This window comes from Parathielavia appendiculata (assembly GCF_033297405.1).
Source record: "Parathielavia appendiculata strain CBS 731.68 unplaced genomic scaffold N657scaffold_4, whole genome shotgun sequence".
Taxonomy (NCBI): Eukaryota; Fungi; Ascomycota; class Sordariomycetes; order Sordariales; family Chaetomiaceae; genus Parathielavia; species Parathielavia appendiculata.
The window spans coordinates 962,399-977,680 of record NW_026944223.1 but is presented as its reverse complement, the minus strand read 5'-3'; the positions used below and the strand labels follow the sequence as shown (position 1 = coordinate 977,680).

Here is a 15,282-nt window from a genome sequence, read left to right as displayed (position 1 = left end):
GTACGGTTATCAAAGCCGGCAAAGCAAAAGCGCCGGGTGTTACCGAGCTAACAGGCTCTGATACACAGCAGCAGTAACACCATTCCCCTACCCGGTAATCTGTACAGCATAAGGTATGCTTCCGGACGGAGACACTCAACAAAGCAAGCTCTCGCCAAGGCACCTCACAACGGAGCACCACTCCGGCCCAACCGAGTCACAACCGACATTTCTGACCCTGGCGCAGCGGGGGTTCTCACACAACCATGCGAGACGTGCGCCTGGCTAGATTTTGCCAAGACGCAGACTACCAATCAACTCAGAAGATGAATTCAGCCCTGCATACGGATTAAAAGATTCGAACCACACATCACTGACCATGGCACCGCATTGGACTCCAACACAATAGGGAAAATACATCAAATTTACACAGTATAGATTTACACAACGCTGGCCTGCTTCGAGCTAAATTTCACCAAGTGAATTGTCATTCTGGAAAAGGTTTGTTGGGCACGGGCGGTATAGTTTATGGGAGTACTATTTTGAGTTCAGTGCGGTTCGCATCGCAGAGTGGTGGGCGTGTGAAAAGCTAGGTAAGGCTGGATCCGTCGGAGTTGATTGTTAGAAGAAACCTACCGATCTGGGAATAGCAGGCTCGACGTGCACTGCGGAACAAACCTCAGGTGCCCGTCACCAACCTGAGGTTCCCAGTTCTACCGCCACAACGGAGCCTCGAGTCCTTCAGAGTCAACGCTCAATTACCAGCCTCGAGCCAGTGCAATAAGATACCACCCATTCCCCATTCAGCTGAACCAATATATCCCCAATCTCCCATAAGCAGCCCCCCACGAACACCGCACTGTCCACGATGATCCCCACTGCAAGACGGCTCCCAGCAGAGCTATCCTCACTACCATTCAAGTCATGCTCGTGCGTGCCAGTACTACCTCAGGTCTTGTTACATGTTTGTACAGTCAAACAACGTCAATGTTGAGTCCGCTGCTAGCAGTCAAGCGGCAGCACCACATATCTCTTCCAGGGAGAACTACCAGGGTGCCTGTTCACATCTACCAACACTTGAGCCTGGACACATTCTGTTCATCCCCATGCTACGCAGAACACTAAGTTTTGAGGTTGCCACCAGGAGCAGACCAAAGTGGCCCATAACCCGAACGAACTGTTCATTTGGTAGGAAAGGAGGTCGCAGTGAAGCTCAACGCAAGATGGAGATGGGAAATACAAATCAGCATAACATCAGGAAATTACAAGGTCGTAAAAGATGGTATGTGTTCATCCCTCTCGCACAAGAGGACTTGGAAAGGCACCGTTGCTTGAAAGTAGGTGATTCCCATATTCGTTCCCTAACATTGCATTTGAGCAACACCGTCCATGCGTTCGTGACCGTAGCCATCCCCCATTCCAGATCATGCCCCCCTTCTCCCCGACCACTTGGATGTCAAATACCCGCCGTTTACTTGACCATGATTACATACGCCGGCTCAAACCATCTTACCGCCTCCTTTTGGGGTAGTGATCCGTTTAGGAGGGAAAACAAGATTCTACATGATGGTGCGTTTGCCCCAGGCTCCTACACATCCTAGAAGCATGGGAACGGTACATGTAATCGCTCTATCATCGACTCAATAAAATCCGAGAGAAAACATGGAAGGTGTGGAAAACATGGCCAGCAGACGCAGCAAGGGTTGAGGAATAGTGAAGTGACTTTCTAGGGGTATGGTGTCTGACGAAAGGGTCCAGAGGTTCTATATACACATTATCTGTGCATTGTGGTGCTGGGTCGTGTGTCGTGTAATGACGTGCTGTGTATTGCTCGGTCGTCGTGGGCGTGTGTTGCTGTGGGATGGGTGGCGAGGCCGTGCTCCTTCCGAAGCCTGCTGGAGAATCGGGGTCATCGACACGACGCGGACGCCTGTCTCGAGACCTAGGTGGGTATGGTGTAGGGCCAAAACGGAAGTTTCGTGTTGGTCAAACCAATCTCTCTCATGTCTGCTGCATGACCGTCTGGGTACCACCGATTTGCCGCTTCACCTGTTCCCGGGCCCAACGAGCAGTCTCAATAGTGCGAGCTTGGAATTCCCGGTTCGACCGCGTCTCCTTGATCATTGCCGTGACCCATTCTTGGCGGAAAGCATCAGCCAACTCGCCGTTAGGATAAGCGTCCGCCAGATCACTGCTGCCCGTTAGCATTCAGATCCATTGGCCTGCGAGCCGGTATACGTACCCAATAACACCCATTGACGACCGCATCAGAGCTTCGCTGCGGTTGACATCACTGGCGATGCTGTTGAGAAGCTCAAAAATGGATGGCACAAAAGGCTGGAGGATGGCGGCTGCAGAACGGAGGTCAGCATACCCCAGGAGCAAAGAAAGTTCCGTGGAAGAGAATACTTACTCTTGCCGCTGGTCTTCATTGCGCCGATGATACCGCCCCACGCATCCATGATACCCTCGCGCAGAGCAATAACATAGTCGAACATTTCGTAAGAGCCATCGGCCCCAGCAGTAATGGTGGCCGCCTGTTGCAACACTTGTGCGACAACGGGGAGGTAGGTCTCAAAATGCCCGCCAATGGCGCCAGCAATGTCGCCGAAGCATTGGAGAATGGCTGGCTTGAACTGGTTGGCAAGGGCCGTGCTCTGAGAAGAAAACATGATGTTAGCAAACGTATTCCCACGCGAGTTCGGGGTTATATAAGGAAGTGGAAGTCGGTGACGAACCCTGAGATTGCTCAGCAGATAATTCATAAAGTTGTCGCAGTACGGCTGGCTGCGTTCGCCCATAGACCGAGTGATGTCGCTGACGAGGCCAATAGCCATCGAGCAGAGAGCCGGCTCTTCCTGGTTGGCCAAGGCGTTGTACAGGAAAGGGGTGAACGCATCCATGTACTTGACAAACTCATCCTCCATCGCGTTGGCAAGAGCGCTGATGGCCGCAAAGACGGACTCGGGGACGCTCGACTTGCTGCCAACAGTGCTGAGAATCTGCAAAAGGGTTTGCATAATCCTATCACCCTGGGGGGCGATTTCCTTGTCCAGCCGCTGAATGGTAGCCTGCAAAACGGTGCAGAGACTTGTCTGCATGTCCTCCAGGATAATCTTGTCCTCGACGCTGACAACCTGCTGTTGGAGAGGCAAAGTCTCTTCCAGCCGCTGGATCACGACAGTGGAGAGCGACGCAATGGCGCTAAGGCTGTCGTTAGCGGCGCTCTGCACGAACACGTTGAGGACCTCGTAGGCCGCAGTCCGCACGGCAGGCTCCGAGTCCATCCTCCCGGTTACCGTCAACAGATTGGTGACACTCTGGTTGAAATGAGGCGTCACCGGGTTTTGGGCGGCGCCCACGTCGCCCGCAAACCGCTCCGCAAGGTTCATCAAAGCCCAGCAGCAAGAGGCCGCCATCTTTGGATTATTCATCAGACCGTTGAACAGTGAGCGAATCAACGGCTCAAGGTGCTGGCTCGGGTCGATGGCCTCTGAGCAGGCCTCGGTGATGCGGCCCAGCGCGTAGGCGGTGGAATCCCGAACCTGAACCGAAGGGTCCTCCATCATACTAATCAGGGGCTGTATGCCAGATTTCACGATAGGCTCCAACACCTTCTCCTCGGGGCCATCCATAATGGCGCCAAAAGCGGAGACCGCGGCATCCCGATTATGCCAATCCTCATGACGCAGGTTCGCCTCGACGAATTGAATGACGGGCGGGATAATGGACGCTCCGACCGCCTGGGCGTAGAGTTGCAGGCACTGATACGCTGCACGCGAGATGTTGTACTCGTCGTCCGAGGCATCCTCGTCCTGCTTGGTCAGAAGACCGAGCAGAACGGGAACGACTTCGTTAGTTGCCACGCGAGCAAAGTTGTAAAACGGACGCATCTGCTCGGAACTCTCGACTTGAGCGTTGTCGTCTTCAATGGCGATTTCCTCCTCACAAACAGTGCTCCAGAACTCGACTGCAAGCTTGGCAACATCCTCGTCGTCGCTCTTCATGCCCAGAATGGTGAGACCAAAAAGAGCCTTCTCCATGTAGAACCTCATGTTCTCGTAGTAGAGGGCCATGATGCGGTTGAGGCAGCCAAAGGCGCCCTGTTGTATCCGGGAATCCTCGGCCTGAGTGGCCTCGCAGACGACCTGCATAATGTAGTTGCGCTCGCCCTCGTGCTTGAAGTTGTTGCCGACGAACTCGAGCGAATCGCCCAAGGCAGTGATGGCAGCAAGGCGAACCTCATTGTTGGGCTCCTCCTTGCGTGCGCCTTGCACGACGGCCGTCAAGATGGCGTTGGAGTGGCTCACCAGGGCGTTTCTAAGGTCCGTGTCTTGGCTCTCGCAGATGAAGCCGATGGTAGTTAACGACGCCTGCTTCTGGTACTGGTTGCCTTCGCTGACGTTTCGCACAAGCGCGTGCATGAGGTCAGGCCACTGATTCCGCGGCAGCTCGATTGCGGCGATCGCGGCGACGACCTGAGCCGTCGCCTGGCCGGCCTGGGCATTGGAGGATGCGAGTGTCTCCAACGCCAGTTGTTTAATGCGCGTCTTGATCTCTTGGTCGGTCTGATTGAGCCATTTCGCTTGTAACTCGGCTTGCCTCGCGAATTCGCGTGCAGAAAAGGCGTTTTTCAAGGCAATACCGGCGGCGGCTCGAAGATGACCCTCGGTGCTATCATTTGCCAACGCTTGGACGAGTGTGAGGAGGTATTGTGACTGGAAGCCAAACCATGTCAGCGATACCCAGAAGACTGGAAGGTGAATAAGGACGAGGAGGTAGCCTTACAAAATTGGTCTCGGCGGCGTGGATAAGCTGTTGCTCGGCCGCGTTTCGCAGAGTCGCGTCTGCGCAATGAGTTAGCGAAGGCCTTCACTGTATTAAGGGCACTTCGCGAATTGTGCGATTAACGAGATGCCGCGAGAGATACTGACCGGGACTCAGCGAGTTGGTGAGGACTGTGTTGATATCCGCTGCGCCTTCCATGGTTGCGATCTAATACTGCGGCCAAAGGTTGAGATGACAGAAAGCGGGGGGGGCAGAGAAGCTGGTCGACGAGGAAGCGTTGCTGGGGAGAATGGGGGGTCCCTCTCACTGCCAAAGTCTGCGCTGAACACACAGGCGGGGCCGTGGGGTCCACAGGTAACTACCGGACAAGCCTGGGATCAGTTTTGACGACGGGCGGTGCCTGGCAGCCAAAAACACAGGATAGGTTGAGGTGTGTTGAACCGAGAAGGATGTGCAGTATCTTAGGCCGAATAGATGATGGGAATCTCGAGGATGTTGAGGTTTCGCAGAGGCTGAGGCGGGCGGGTCTGTTTTGTTCAGATTTTTTGTTGTCAACAATCGGACGTCCTGGTTGTTATTTGGGATGTGGATGCCGCCAATGCACCACTGCGGCCTAGCACCTAAGGTAGGTGTCGAAAAAGGGGTTTGCGGAGATGAAAGAGAAGAAACTGGTGCCTCAAAAGGAGTGTGTCGAAGGGGACAGGGCTCTGCAAACGACAAAGCCTAGAGATGCAGGGACTGAGAATTCTGCGCGCTTCGAGGAAGGGTCGAAGGCAGAAAAGGCGGTCTTTTGATGCGGGCAGATGATGCGGAGTTGTTGACGAGCCCAGTCCAACGCTTGGGTCGTTGGCAGGCAGCGGTGGGACCAAGCTAACCGCCTTAATACAGAATTCGTACTGTGTGACCAAGCCCAACACCGCCTCATATGCTAACAATCGATCGAAGAGGTACAGTGTAAAACGGCTATGACTCGTCCGTAGGGCTGGATCTTACGCGGACCACTCCGCAGCAGGTGCAAGACATTTCCTCTCGAGAGAGGCGCAACACCAAGGGAACTCAAGCGACACTTAGAAATATCCCTTGGTCCGCGGGATCATATCATGGATTCAACCCAGGAATGAGGAGCAAATTAGAGACTTTATAACGTTAACCAGCCTGGAATTTGTGGATTTTTATGGATACAACGGTATCGCCACATATGGAGTTGGCCCAGCAAACGGAACCAACCAAACTCGCACCTCGTTCGTTTGACCATCACCGTTTCAACCCATCTACAGGCCTTCACTGTCCGGGATGTGAATGAGCAAGAGCGGTAAAGGGCAAGGCCGGCACAACAAGTAGGCCCCGGTTGAGCTCAAACGATGTGAATTAGCCGAACGAAGTAGGCCGGTACATTGTTCCATGTGATTCTCAATGTCATAGGCGGGTTAACCCTAACCCCATACTCCCCCTCATCCACTTCGTCCCCAGTTTGTCCACGCTCTTGTCAACAAACAAATCACCCTGAATGAGCTATCGAGGCGACTCGAGGTGATCCATGGATGTTTGGTATCAGACAAAATCAACAACTAACTTTTGTGATGCGACTTATTTTGGTCTTCCCAGTTTTCAAATGTTCAAGAATGAGCAATTCTTCTGCCAGTTAAATCCCATGCAAAGCTCGCCGATATAGAGCACACCCAGGTTACATTTCGTCCGCTTTCTCCTCGAGAACGTTTATGATGTCGGTTGCTTCCGCAACCCCGTTGGTGCCGTCGACGGTCGCTTTAGAAATCTGGGGTGTTCCTTGCCGACTCGGGGAGAACTACATGGGCGAACATACGATGTCAGTTGCCACTCCCAGAAGAAACCAAACCTATGGGTCGATTAAGGAACTCACGTTGCTGGCAGCGCTGAGAAGTGCATTTAGGGAGCTCAGAATAACATCTTCATGGATGCCCACACCCCAGACCTTCTCCTTGGATCCGGCGGCCGTACACTCAATGTACGTGGCCGCCTTGACATCACGGCCTCGGCCAACGGCATGCTCCTTGTAGTCCTGGACATCGAGATCGATGCCAACCGACCGGAGGGCGTTGGCCAGGCTGGAGATTGGGCCGTTGCCACGACCGCTGAGCTTGTACTCGACACCGTCAATCGAGATAACACCCGTGAACAGCTTCCGAAGGTTCGTCGTGTTCTGGGTTTTACCCGGTTCAGGGGGTGCTGGCGAACTGGATCGGTCGGGTGTTACACTGTAATCGACGATGCTGTAGCGTGGGTTTTGGGTCAGCGAGTAGGTGGACTGGAACAGGTCCGTGATCTCGGTTGGGAGAAGCTCCCGCCCCATCTTCTCTGCCATATCCTGGACCACGTTTGCGAATGCAACCTGGAGGCCACGCGGCAGGTCAAGGTGCAGGTGCTGCTGGATGACCCAGGCGGCCCCGCCCTTGCCGCTTTGCGAATTGACACGGATAACAGCCTGGTAGTCCCTGCCGATGTCCTTGGGGTCGAGAGGTAGGTAGGGGATCTGCCAATAGTCGTCGTACTCCTTGCCCTCCTTTTCGCGCGCCTGAAACCCCTTCTTGATGGCGTCCTGATGTGATCCGCTAAAGGCGCAAACCACGAGAGATCCGCCGTACGGCGCACGAGGGTGCACCCCGATCTTGTTGCACTCCTCTACTGTCTTGATGACCTTGTTTGTGTCAGCCTCTGGGCGAGAACGATGGCTATAAGCCTAAGCTCAGGGTCACGTACCTCGTTCAGGTCGGAGAAGTCGATATTGGGCGAGACGCCTTGGGTATAGAGGTTCAAGGCCAGGGTCACGAGATCCACGTTGCCGGTCCGCTCGCCGTTGCCAAAGAGGCATCCCTCCACTCTGTCGGCGCCCGCCATCTGGGCCAGCTCGGCAGCCGCCACGGCACAGCCTCGGTCGTTGTGGGGGTGCAGGGAGACGCAGATCTTTTCGCGCTCAGTGATGTTCCGGCAGAAGTACTCGATCTGGTCCGCGTAGACGTTGGGAGTGGACATTTCCACGGTCGCAGGGAGGTTAAATATGATGGGGTTCTCCACACTGGGCTCCCAAGCCTCCTTTACCGCCTCGCAGATCCTCACAACGAATTCTGGGCTTGTGTCGGAAAATGTTTCCGGACTGAACTCAAAAGCCCATTCGGTTCCCGACTGGGAGGGGTCGTCCTTGGTCAGGGATCGTACCAGTGCTGTGCACCGCCTGGCCAGTTCAACACTCTGATCCTCCGAGAAATTAAAGACAATTCTCCGGAAGCACTCGCTGGTGGCCAGGTAAATGTGGACGATGGCCTTCTTGGCCCCCTTCAGAGACTCGACCGTGCGCCGGATGAGGTCTTCTCTGCAGGGAGACAGAACCTGGAGCCATACGTCGTCGGGTACCGCTCCAGGGGTCTCAATCAGGCGCCTGGTGAAGTCGAAGTCGGTTTGCGACGCCGAGGGAAATGACACTTCAATCTCTTTGTAGCCGAGCCTGCACAGCAAGTCAAAGTATTTCCACTTCTGGTCCCCGTTCTGCAGAGCGGAGAATCAGCCAATTGCCCCCGGCAATGCCGCAATGACCGGGACTTGACTCACCATAGGGTTAACCAAGCTTTGGTTACCGTCTCGAAGGTCTGTGGCCAGCCATCGCGGAGCTTTGTCGATAGTCTTGTTCGGCCATTGCCGGTCCGGGAGGTTGATGGGAGGGAACTTCTTGTACTTCTTGGAGGGGTCCTTGAGCCTAGAAGCGTAGATTGTTAGTTCTTTCGTCAATTTTCGCCAGGACGCCCAGTTATGAAACAACCCAGAAGAATATCCCACAGCCGAGACTTACATAGGCATCTTGGCCGGGCGTGGGACAGAAAACTGGTAGGTTGATGCTGTGTTCCTTTCGGGTCAGCCGATCTTCAGAGTGCCTCGTAGTAGTGATGTCTAGTGGTATGGAGTATTTAGAGCTCCAAAATGAAAAATAAGGGGAGGAAAGGTGACGGGACGGTTACAAAAGGTTGAGGTGTTGTGTCAAAACACCTGAGTCATAGTGGATAGGAGAGGAGTTACGAAATTCAGATCAAGAACCCATCTGGGCCCGGCCCGAGAAATCAGAAAAAGGGCCCAGTGCCCCACCATCACAAGTTTCCGCCACCACGATGACCCGGGCCGTGAGGCTTTCTGCGTCAGCCTTTTTGAAGCAATAACGTCTTCCCAAGTGGTACTTCATGGCGGGGCTGGCTGACATCGCGGACCCCTCGCATTCATCCGCCTAGCTATAATTACATAGGTATTCAGAGCCTCGAATGCTGACGGAATATATCAAGATGGCCTTCAGTTCTTCTTTCACCTTTTGCTTAGCTCATGTCAACCTGACGCCTCTACCATCCCTCTAGACAGATCTCCCGACTTTCTCATCATGGACCTGTCACACGCAGATCGGTGGAAGGCGACAGATGTCAGTCACTCAGCAGCGGGCAGCTTAAAACGCCCCATACAACCCCGCGAGCGGGGCAGACTTCATAGCGGGGCAGGGCGTAGTGAAAGCGGGTCCCAGGAACCGAACATCGGCGCCGAGCACTTCAACGCAACGGCGATTGAATCGTGGGGCGTAATCGGGTTGGTCAAGCCATCAGGTTCTACCCGTTCCATTTCTTTCCACTCCCAGGTCAACAGAAGAACCGTAATCTATCGTTTCATGCACACCACCATGTCATGTCCGACTTGGAGCTTCGCCCGTAAGGACTGATGGCCGCTGGAGTCACAGCCAGTCGGCGTGGTGACTTTTCTTGCCTGCTCCGAGCTGAACAGTTCAGGTCTTGGGACCTACAGTCGCATTAAAGCTGGCTATAGCGTGCATTTCTGACATCAGACGGGTCAACAGGCCTAGAGAAGTAGATCATCATGATGCATGGGAGCGTATTAGCAGAGAAATAATCATTATTATGCGCATGTCGTCTCAAAAGAATCACCAAGGGGGGGTTTCTGTTCGTCATAGCCGTACTGGCGATGAGGAGGCCTCATCAAGTGAACCGGACGTTCCAGTGCGGGAACTGTGATTAAACTGTCAGATCTTCTTCCTATCTCTCTCAGGCATTTACCACATAAGTCACGGATACCAGAAGAAGGAACACATGTTTTGCCACATGTTTTGCCGCAAATATCACTTTAGAACTAGCTGTTAAAGACGGCACGAAGCCCTTATCTAGTGATGTATGTACAATGCAATTGCTATCTAAAGCATGCCATGTCTCTCCCACGATTATCTATATCACCGGCTTGATGTCAACCCAAAACACCAGGAAATAGGCTGAAAAAATGGCGTCAAAAAATAACAAGGAAGAAAAAAGGTACAGTCATGCTCCGCCGACTCGCTGTCGAGATAGTCAATTCAAAAAAGACGCAGTTGCCGTCTACCAACCCATCTAGATCTAGCCTCCTAAGCCTCTATTCATTACCAAGTAAAACTCTCCTCGACAAAGTCCACCACCGTCCCGTGGGCCTGCACCTTCCTGACGGCGTCACGCACGTCATCCGCCAGCCCGCCCGGCCCGCAGACGGAGACGCACATGGCGCCCATCTGCTCGCCGACCTCCTTGGCCAGCAGCATGGGGATGTTGGGCCGGCCGGGAAACATCTGGACGGTGGTGGAGCTTGAGACGACCTGGCTGGCCGTTTTGGGCCGCGTGACGAACAGCCGGATCTGGAGGACGGCCTTGCGGTTGGGCATGCGCAGGATCTTGTCCATCCAGGGGCGCGCCCACTCGAGCACCTCGTAGTCGCGCACGATCCAAACGAGCGTCACGCGCCGCGTCGCGACCGTCCCGGCGTTGAACCCTTCGATCAGGTGCGGCAGGTAGCTGATCTGGTGCGTGATGCCCGTGGCGCCCGCGAACAGGACGCAGTGCCCGTAGCTGTCCATGCTATGGTGGCCGGCGTAGGGCCCCTCGAGGGCGGCGCGCATTGAGACGGAGCGGGATTGCGACCGGAGGGCCGTGTTGTACAGCTTGCGGGTGAAGCCCGTGTGCGCGCCGATGAGGAACGAGACGGTCGTGCCAACGGGTTTGCGGGTCCTGTCGGGGCGGTCCTTTTCGCTGATTGGGAGGATGTCGTCGCTGCGGTACGCGTGCTCGTAAAAAGCGATGGAAAAGGGATGGTTCTCCCAGCAGTTGACGCCCGCGAACCGGACATAGGCGTGCTGGCCGGGCTTGATCGTGACGGATCGCGGGACGTGCATAGTCACGCGGCAGGCCTCGCCGGGGACGGCCTCGACAAAAGCCTCGGTGAAGCCGCGGCTGGACCAATTGACGTAGGCCAGCCGTAGCATGCGCGCTGTTCTCTCGGCCAACCACAATGCCAAGATGGCGAGGATCCATGGGGTTTGCGGAAGGGCGCCTACCGAGGCGGAGACGCAGTGTACCCAAGTGCAGATGAAAGCAATCAGGGCCAAGATGATGTGAGTGTTGAGGAAGGTCTCGTAGAAGGCATGCCGGATCGGAGAGAAGGCCAAGATCATAAGGATGGTCATGGCCGCCACACCAACAGTGCCGTAGCCAATGAAGCGGTCGTGAAGTATCTTATGCTGCACGCCCGCCCATCCGTCGTCTGCCACCTGCACCACAGCCCAGGCAATGAAATGGATGATGACCTCGATGACGGAAATGCGACCCATCCACCGATGCAACAGGTTGTACGTGTCGAAGCTGACGTTGAGCAGGCCGATCAGCGGGTTGTTGCGCCCGGCGAAGATGATGAGCGGAACCATGCTCACGACGGAGAGGGTACCGGAGCGGCCGCGGATCTCGGCACACAGCGCGTACTTGTTCTCATTCTTCCAGTCGAGGATGAACATGTACGCGAGATTGCTTGCCAGGTAGCCGAAAAGGAGGAGGGCGTGGAGTCTCGAGGGGAGTGTTCCCATGTTGGCGGCGCTGGACAGTCGAATCTCGCGGTTGTGTCGCTTCTTCCACAAGGGCGCGTAGAGAAGTCCCCTCTTCAGGCTCGGCATCCTATGCCACTGCGTCCGCCTCCAAAACTCTTGCTTTTCCCCGGGCAAAGACATGGCGGTCAGCAGTCGTAGCTTGGCCCACGCCAGTTCCACTATCCTGATGACGAGCAACACCAGGCCGACGATGCCCAAGCTCCACCACAAAAGTTCGGTGAACAAGATGTTCATCGGTTGGTTTACGCCGTTGAGACCTGTGTTATAAGGCGATATGGTGGAGCTTGGTGTGGCCACCACCGTGTGGGACCCCGTAACTGTTGATGCTTCAGCTCGTACTTGTAATGGCGCGGTCGCGATGGCAAGCCCCCGGTCAGGGAGCCCATGGTGCTGAAGGTCCATGGTGGATTAGAGACCTGAATGAGGTTGTGGTTGGTGAGACAACGAGCGGTTGAAGGTGTGTTGTGGATGCAAGCCCAGGGGGTCCGAATCGAAAAAGAGAATGCGCAACCTTGAGTCCCAGCGGCTAAGTGCTTCTTTTTAGGAGTTACGTCGTGCGACTTTTTTTTTGGGAATTTCCAGCGGAAGGTTGTGTTATTGAAGAATATTGTAGAAAGCGAACATTCCCATTGTGTGCCGATCAATGACCAACAAACAAAGGGACTCCACCGGATTGTCCTCCTGTTCCTCTTGTGATATTGACCGACAGTAGAGAATGACTGATGAACAACAAGCCGCCTCAAGAATGGCGACAGGATGAGAACAAAGCGGCAGGCTGGAAGATTCCGCAAGGTGGTGTTTGCGTCGAGGAACTTGACCCTATCGGACGTCGATCGAGGCGTTTGTTACCGGATGTGGAAACTTATCCACAAGCGAGGATGAATATGTTATTGAGAGCCCGTGGAGGAAAATGAAATAAGCAGCTTTGCCAGAAAGCAATGAGCAATGACAAGAAAACTCGCAGTGGGAGTAGGACTTTCGCGGTTCAGAAATCGAAGGCGAGGTATGAGTGCCGTCAAAGTGAGAGTCGAATCAAGGCACCAAGGGGTGTCAAATGAAGGAAAACACGGATGTGAAGTCGGTTGCGATCCACGAGGTTGATACCCGACGTCCTTCTCCCTTGTTGTTGAGTGACACAGCAGCACAGGCGTATCGATCTTCGTTGCCTGCGAAGTGCCCGTGGAAAGAAGCGAATGAAGAACGGAGACCGAACAAGAAGTCCTTGGCCGGAGGAGGGCAGGTCGGTGTTGGGACGAAAGGGAGGCCTGGAATGGAGAAAAGGAATCGAGGCACACAGCCGCGCTCGCAGCCCAAGCCTCATGTTCAAGTACTTCCCCGTACGATCAGTCAACCGTTGTCAAATTACGGCTCGCTCCGAAGCAAGCCATCTCGTACCATGCCCCCTGAGCTGGGAAGCGTGGGATGACCACAGGAGCTCCTGCGCACAACACAGTTTGGCACAGCCATCGTCATCCAACCGAGCTCTCGGGATGAGCTTTCAATCAGCATGGCCCTTGAAGTGGCCTATCAAGCAAGCTCTAGACTCGTTTCCGTGTTCTGGACCAGGATGGAGCGTTTCTTGGAGCAAGCGAAATCATAGGATGAGGATGTTTTAGACATTCGATGGTGGATTCAGAATCTCATGCATCTGACGGGGACGAAGCTTCTGATTGGGCCACCGTTTCCCAGTTTTCTTACCCCTGCGCAGCGTTCCCGTCGTTGGCACGCTGGCGGTGACAGGATACCTGGTGACCAGGGCTCGTTCGCCCCCTAGTCGAAGGGCCAAGCCGCACCTCACCAATAATCCTGGCCAGCGGCGTGCATCCGTCTCTCTTGAGCCTGATCAGCTCGCTCAGTTCCAGTTCCACTTTCAGGTAAAAGATACACGTGTACGGATCCGTACTTGGCTAGCGCTCTCGGTTGTGGGGCAGCTGCCGAGGTATTTGTGGGTCGGGGAGCTGGAACTGGAGCTGGAAACTGGAACGGCCACCCATCGGCCGTTCTGATTTTTGAGTTCTGTTCTCCCTTCGCGGCCTATAATAGGGCTTAGCGGGTGCTAAGAAGTGACTAAGCATGGGCGTTACATGCCATCTTGGCAAGCAGAAGGTGCCGAGGGTTTCTGCACTTCGTACCGCCAAAAAACGGCCATGCGTTGAAAATGAAAAGTGGTCCTCTCCGCCACGGCCGCTCTACGTGTAGAATGGGGAGGCGCCTCTGCTAACCCACTCATACCCACTTTTTCGGTACACGTACAACGAGCTGGAACTGGCACAGAACTGAGCGAGCCGATCAGGCCCTGAACATGCATGAGCTTCGAATCAGTCGAGAACGACTTCGAGATTTAGACGAACCGCCCACCGCTGAAATCTCACGACGACACCACGACTCAGCCTTCTCGGTGAGAAGGCATATGACTACAAACAGTACCCGCGGCTCGCGTGGGAACATTTTCCAGAAGGGCTAGGTTCGGCCGGCGGCTCTGATGGAGCCGTTGGATTGTGGCGGCAAGACCCTGGTTTCTGGAGGGGAGGGGTTGCGGGCGCTTTGGGGGCGGCTCTCTTGCACATGCGACTGCATAGCGAAGCTGTCTCGAGCTCCCAGCATGCCTCGCTTGGAGCGCTTTGAACCGTCATGTGCAGTTGCTCAATGGTGGGACCTGTTTATCCCTTAGTCCTTCCATCCTCCGACCACTTCCGCAGGGGTCCGCCCTTCAGACTCTCTGTTGAAATTGTTCGGTGTATGACAATAGATATGAATTTGCGGATATCGAACCATGCTTTTCGAATGGTTCAGACACTGGATAGTCGGTACGGAGCGGACGGATTGCCCTTCTGAGCATCATGTGCTTTATCCGAGCCCGTGTTTTGAAGCCCCCAGCGCCTTGGCGTGGACCATGTACCCGCGGACTGTCGAAGCGATCCGCCGGGGGAGATGAGAGGGGCAAAACCCCATGACGACCGCGCCCACCTGAATCAAACTTTATCTGCATTGCAATCCTTTGCCCAGATCTCTGTCGAGTCACGGGCCGAACGATCCGGGTACCGTTGACCCCCACGCGCTCGAGATGGTGCGATCTTTGGACGATTACTGTGGTATGACAGTGTGGTCCGTAACCGCCGGCCTGCGCTTTGAACGTGAGGTGGCGAGGAGGTGGTGAGAGTAAGAGTCGCAAAATAGATAGGGATGACGAACTGCCCACTGATCGAGGTTTGTTCTCTCGGCACTCGAAGCTGAGAGCATAAGGTTGTCGCCATCATTCCACTAAGATTTACTTAAATAACAACCGTCGGCCTTTCTAGGTTCATCAGCTCAAGCTGTAACCTGTGTCGGAGTTTCCTGATCGTGGGATGGGAGGTTGATAGGGCCCAAGCTTCTAGAATTCGACGTAGGGTAGTGTAGCGAATGGAAGACAGTGTTGCCACCGTGCAAAGCCCACTGTATCCCGTCATGTCACCGGAATTTTCCAGCAGCCGGAAGCACGACGGATGCCAAGCAATTCGGAAAGTATCACTCACAGCCGACGGCAAAGGCGCAAGCAAGACAGAGCTCGAGGGAATTGCGCCGCCGCTCTGCCCGTCAGCGCCAACTAATCTCCAACA

At 54.7% G+C, this 15,282-nt stretch overlaps 3 protein-coding genes across 3 annotated transcripts; all 3 read right to left on the bottom strand.

Annotated features, from left to right (window-relative positions):
• Nucleotides 1-1,980: 1,980 nt before the first annotated feature.
• On the bottom strand, nucleotides 1,981-4,965 carry N657DRAFT_655162 (ARM repeat-containing protein; the record flags this gene model as incomplete). The annotated part of the gene is made up of 6 exons (XM_062794572.1): nucleotides 1,981-2,170; nucleotides 2,222-2,330; nucleotides 2,393-2,636; nucleotides 2,718-4,697; nucleotides 4,768-4,849; nucleotides 4,910-4,965. The coding sequence occupies 6 exons, from the start codon at nucleotides 4,963-4,965 to the stop codon at nucleotides 1,981-1,983; spliced, it is 2,661 nt and encodes an 886-aa protein (XP_062648799.1).
• Nucleotides 4,966-5,969: 1,004 nt separating this feature from the next.
• Nucleotides 5,970-8,782, bottom strand: N657DRAFT_643814 (2-isopropylmalate synthase). Its single transcript, XM_062792626.1, has 5 exons — nucleotides 8,588-8,782; nucleotides 8,350-8,494; nucleotides 7,504-8,286; nucleotides 6,647-7,441; nucleotides 5,970-6,571 (listed from the first exon to the last, which is right to left on the bottom strand). The coding sequence occupies exons 1-5, from the start codon at nucleotides 8,593-8,595 to the stop codon at nucleotides 6,452-6,454; spliced, it is 1,851 nt and encodes a 616-aa protein (XP_062648798.1). The 5' UTR covers nucleotides 8,596-8,782; the 3' UTR covers nucleotides 5,970-6,451.
• A 1,413-nt stretch (nucleotides 8,783-10,195) lies between these two features.
• Nucleotides 10,196-12,085, bottom strand: N657DRAFT_570076 (uncharacterized protein; the record flags this gene model as incomplete). The annotated part of the gene is made up of 1 exon (XM_062788703.1): nucleotides 10,196-12,085. One exon carries the CDS (start codon nucleotides 12,083-12,085, stop codon nucleotides 10,196-10,198), a length of 1,890 nt encoding a protein of 629 aa, XP_062648797.1.
• Between the last annotated feature and the right edge of the window lie 3,197 nt (nucleotides 12,086-15,282).

Excerpts from the sequence above, each read along its gene's own strand:
- N657DRAFT_643814 (XM_062792626.1), bottom strand. Across the intron at positions 8,287-8,349 it reads AAAGCTTGGTTAACCCTATG|AACGGGGACCAGAAGTGGAA; the intron begins GTGAGTCAAGTC and ends TCCGCTCTGCAG. Across the intron at positions 6,572-6,646 it reads TTCTCAGCGCTGCCAGCAAC|TTCTCCCCGAGTCGGCAAGG; the intron begins GTGAGTTCCTTA and ends TCGCCCATGTAG.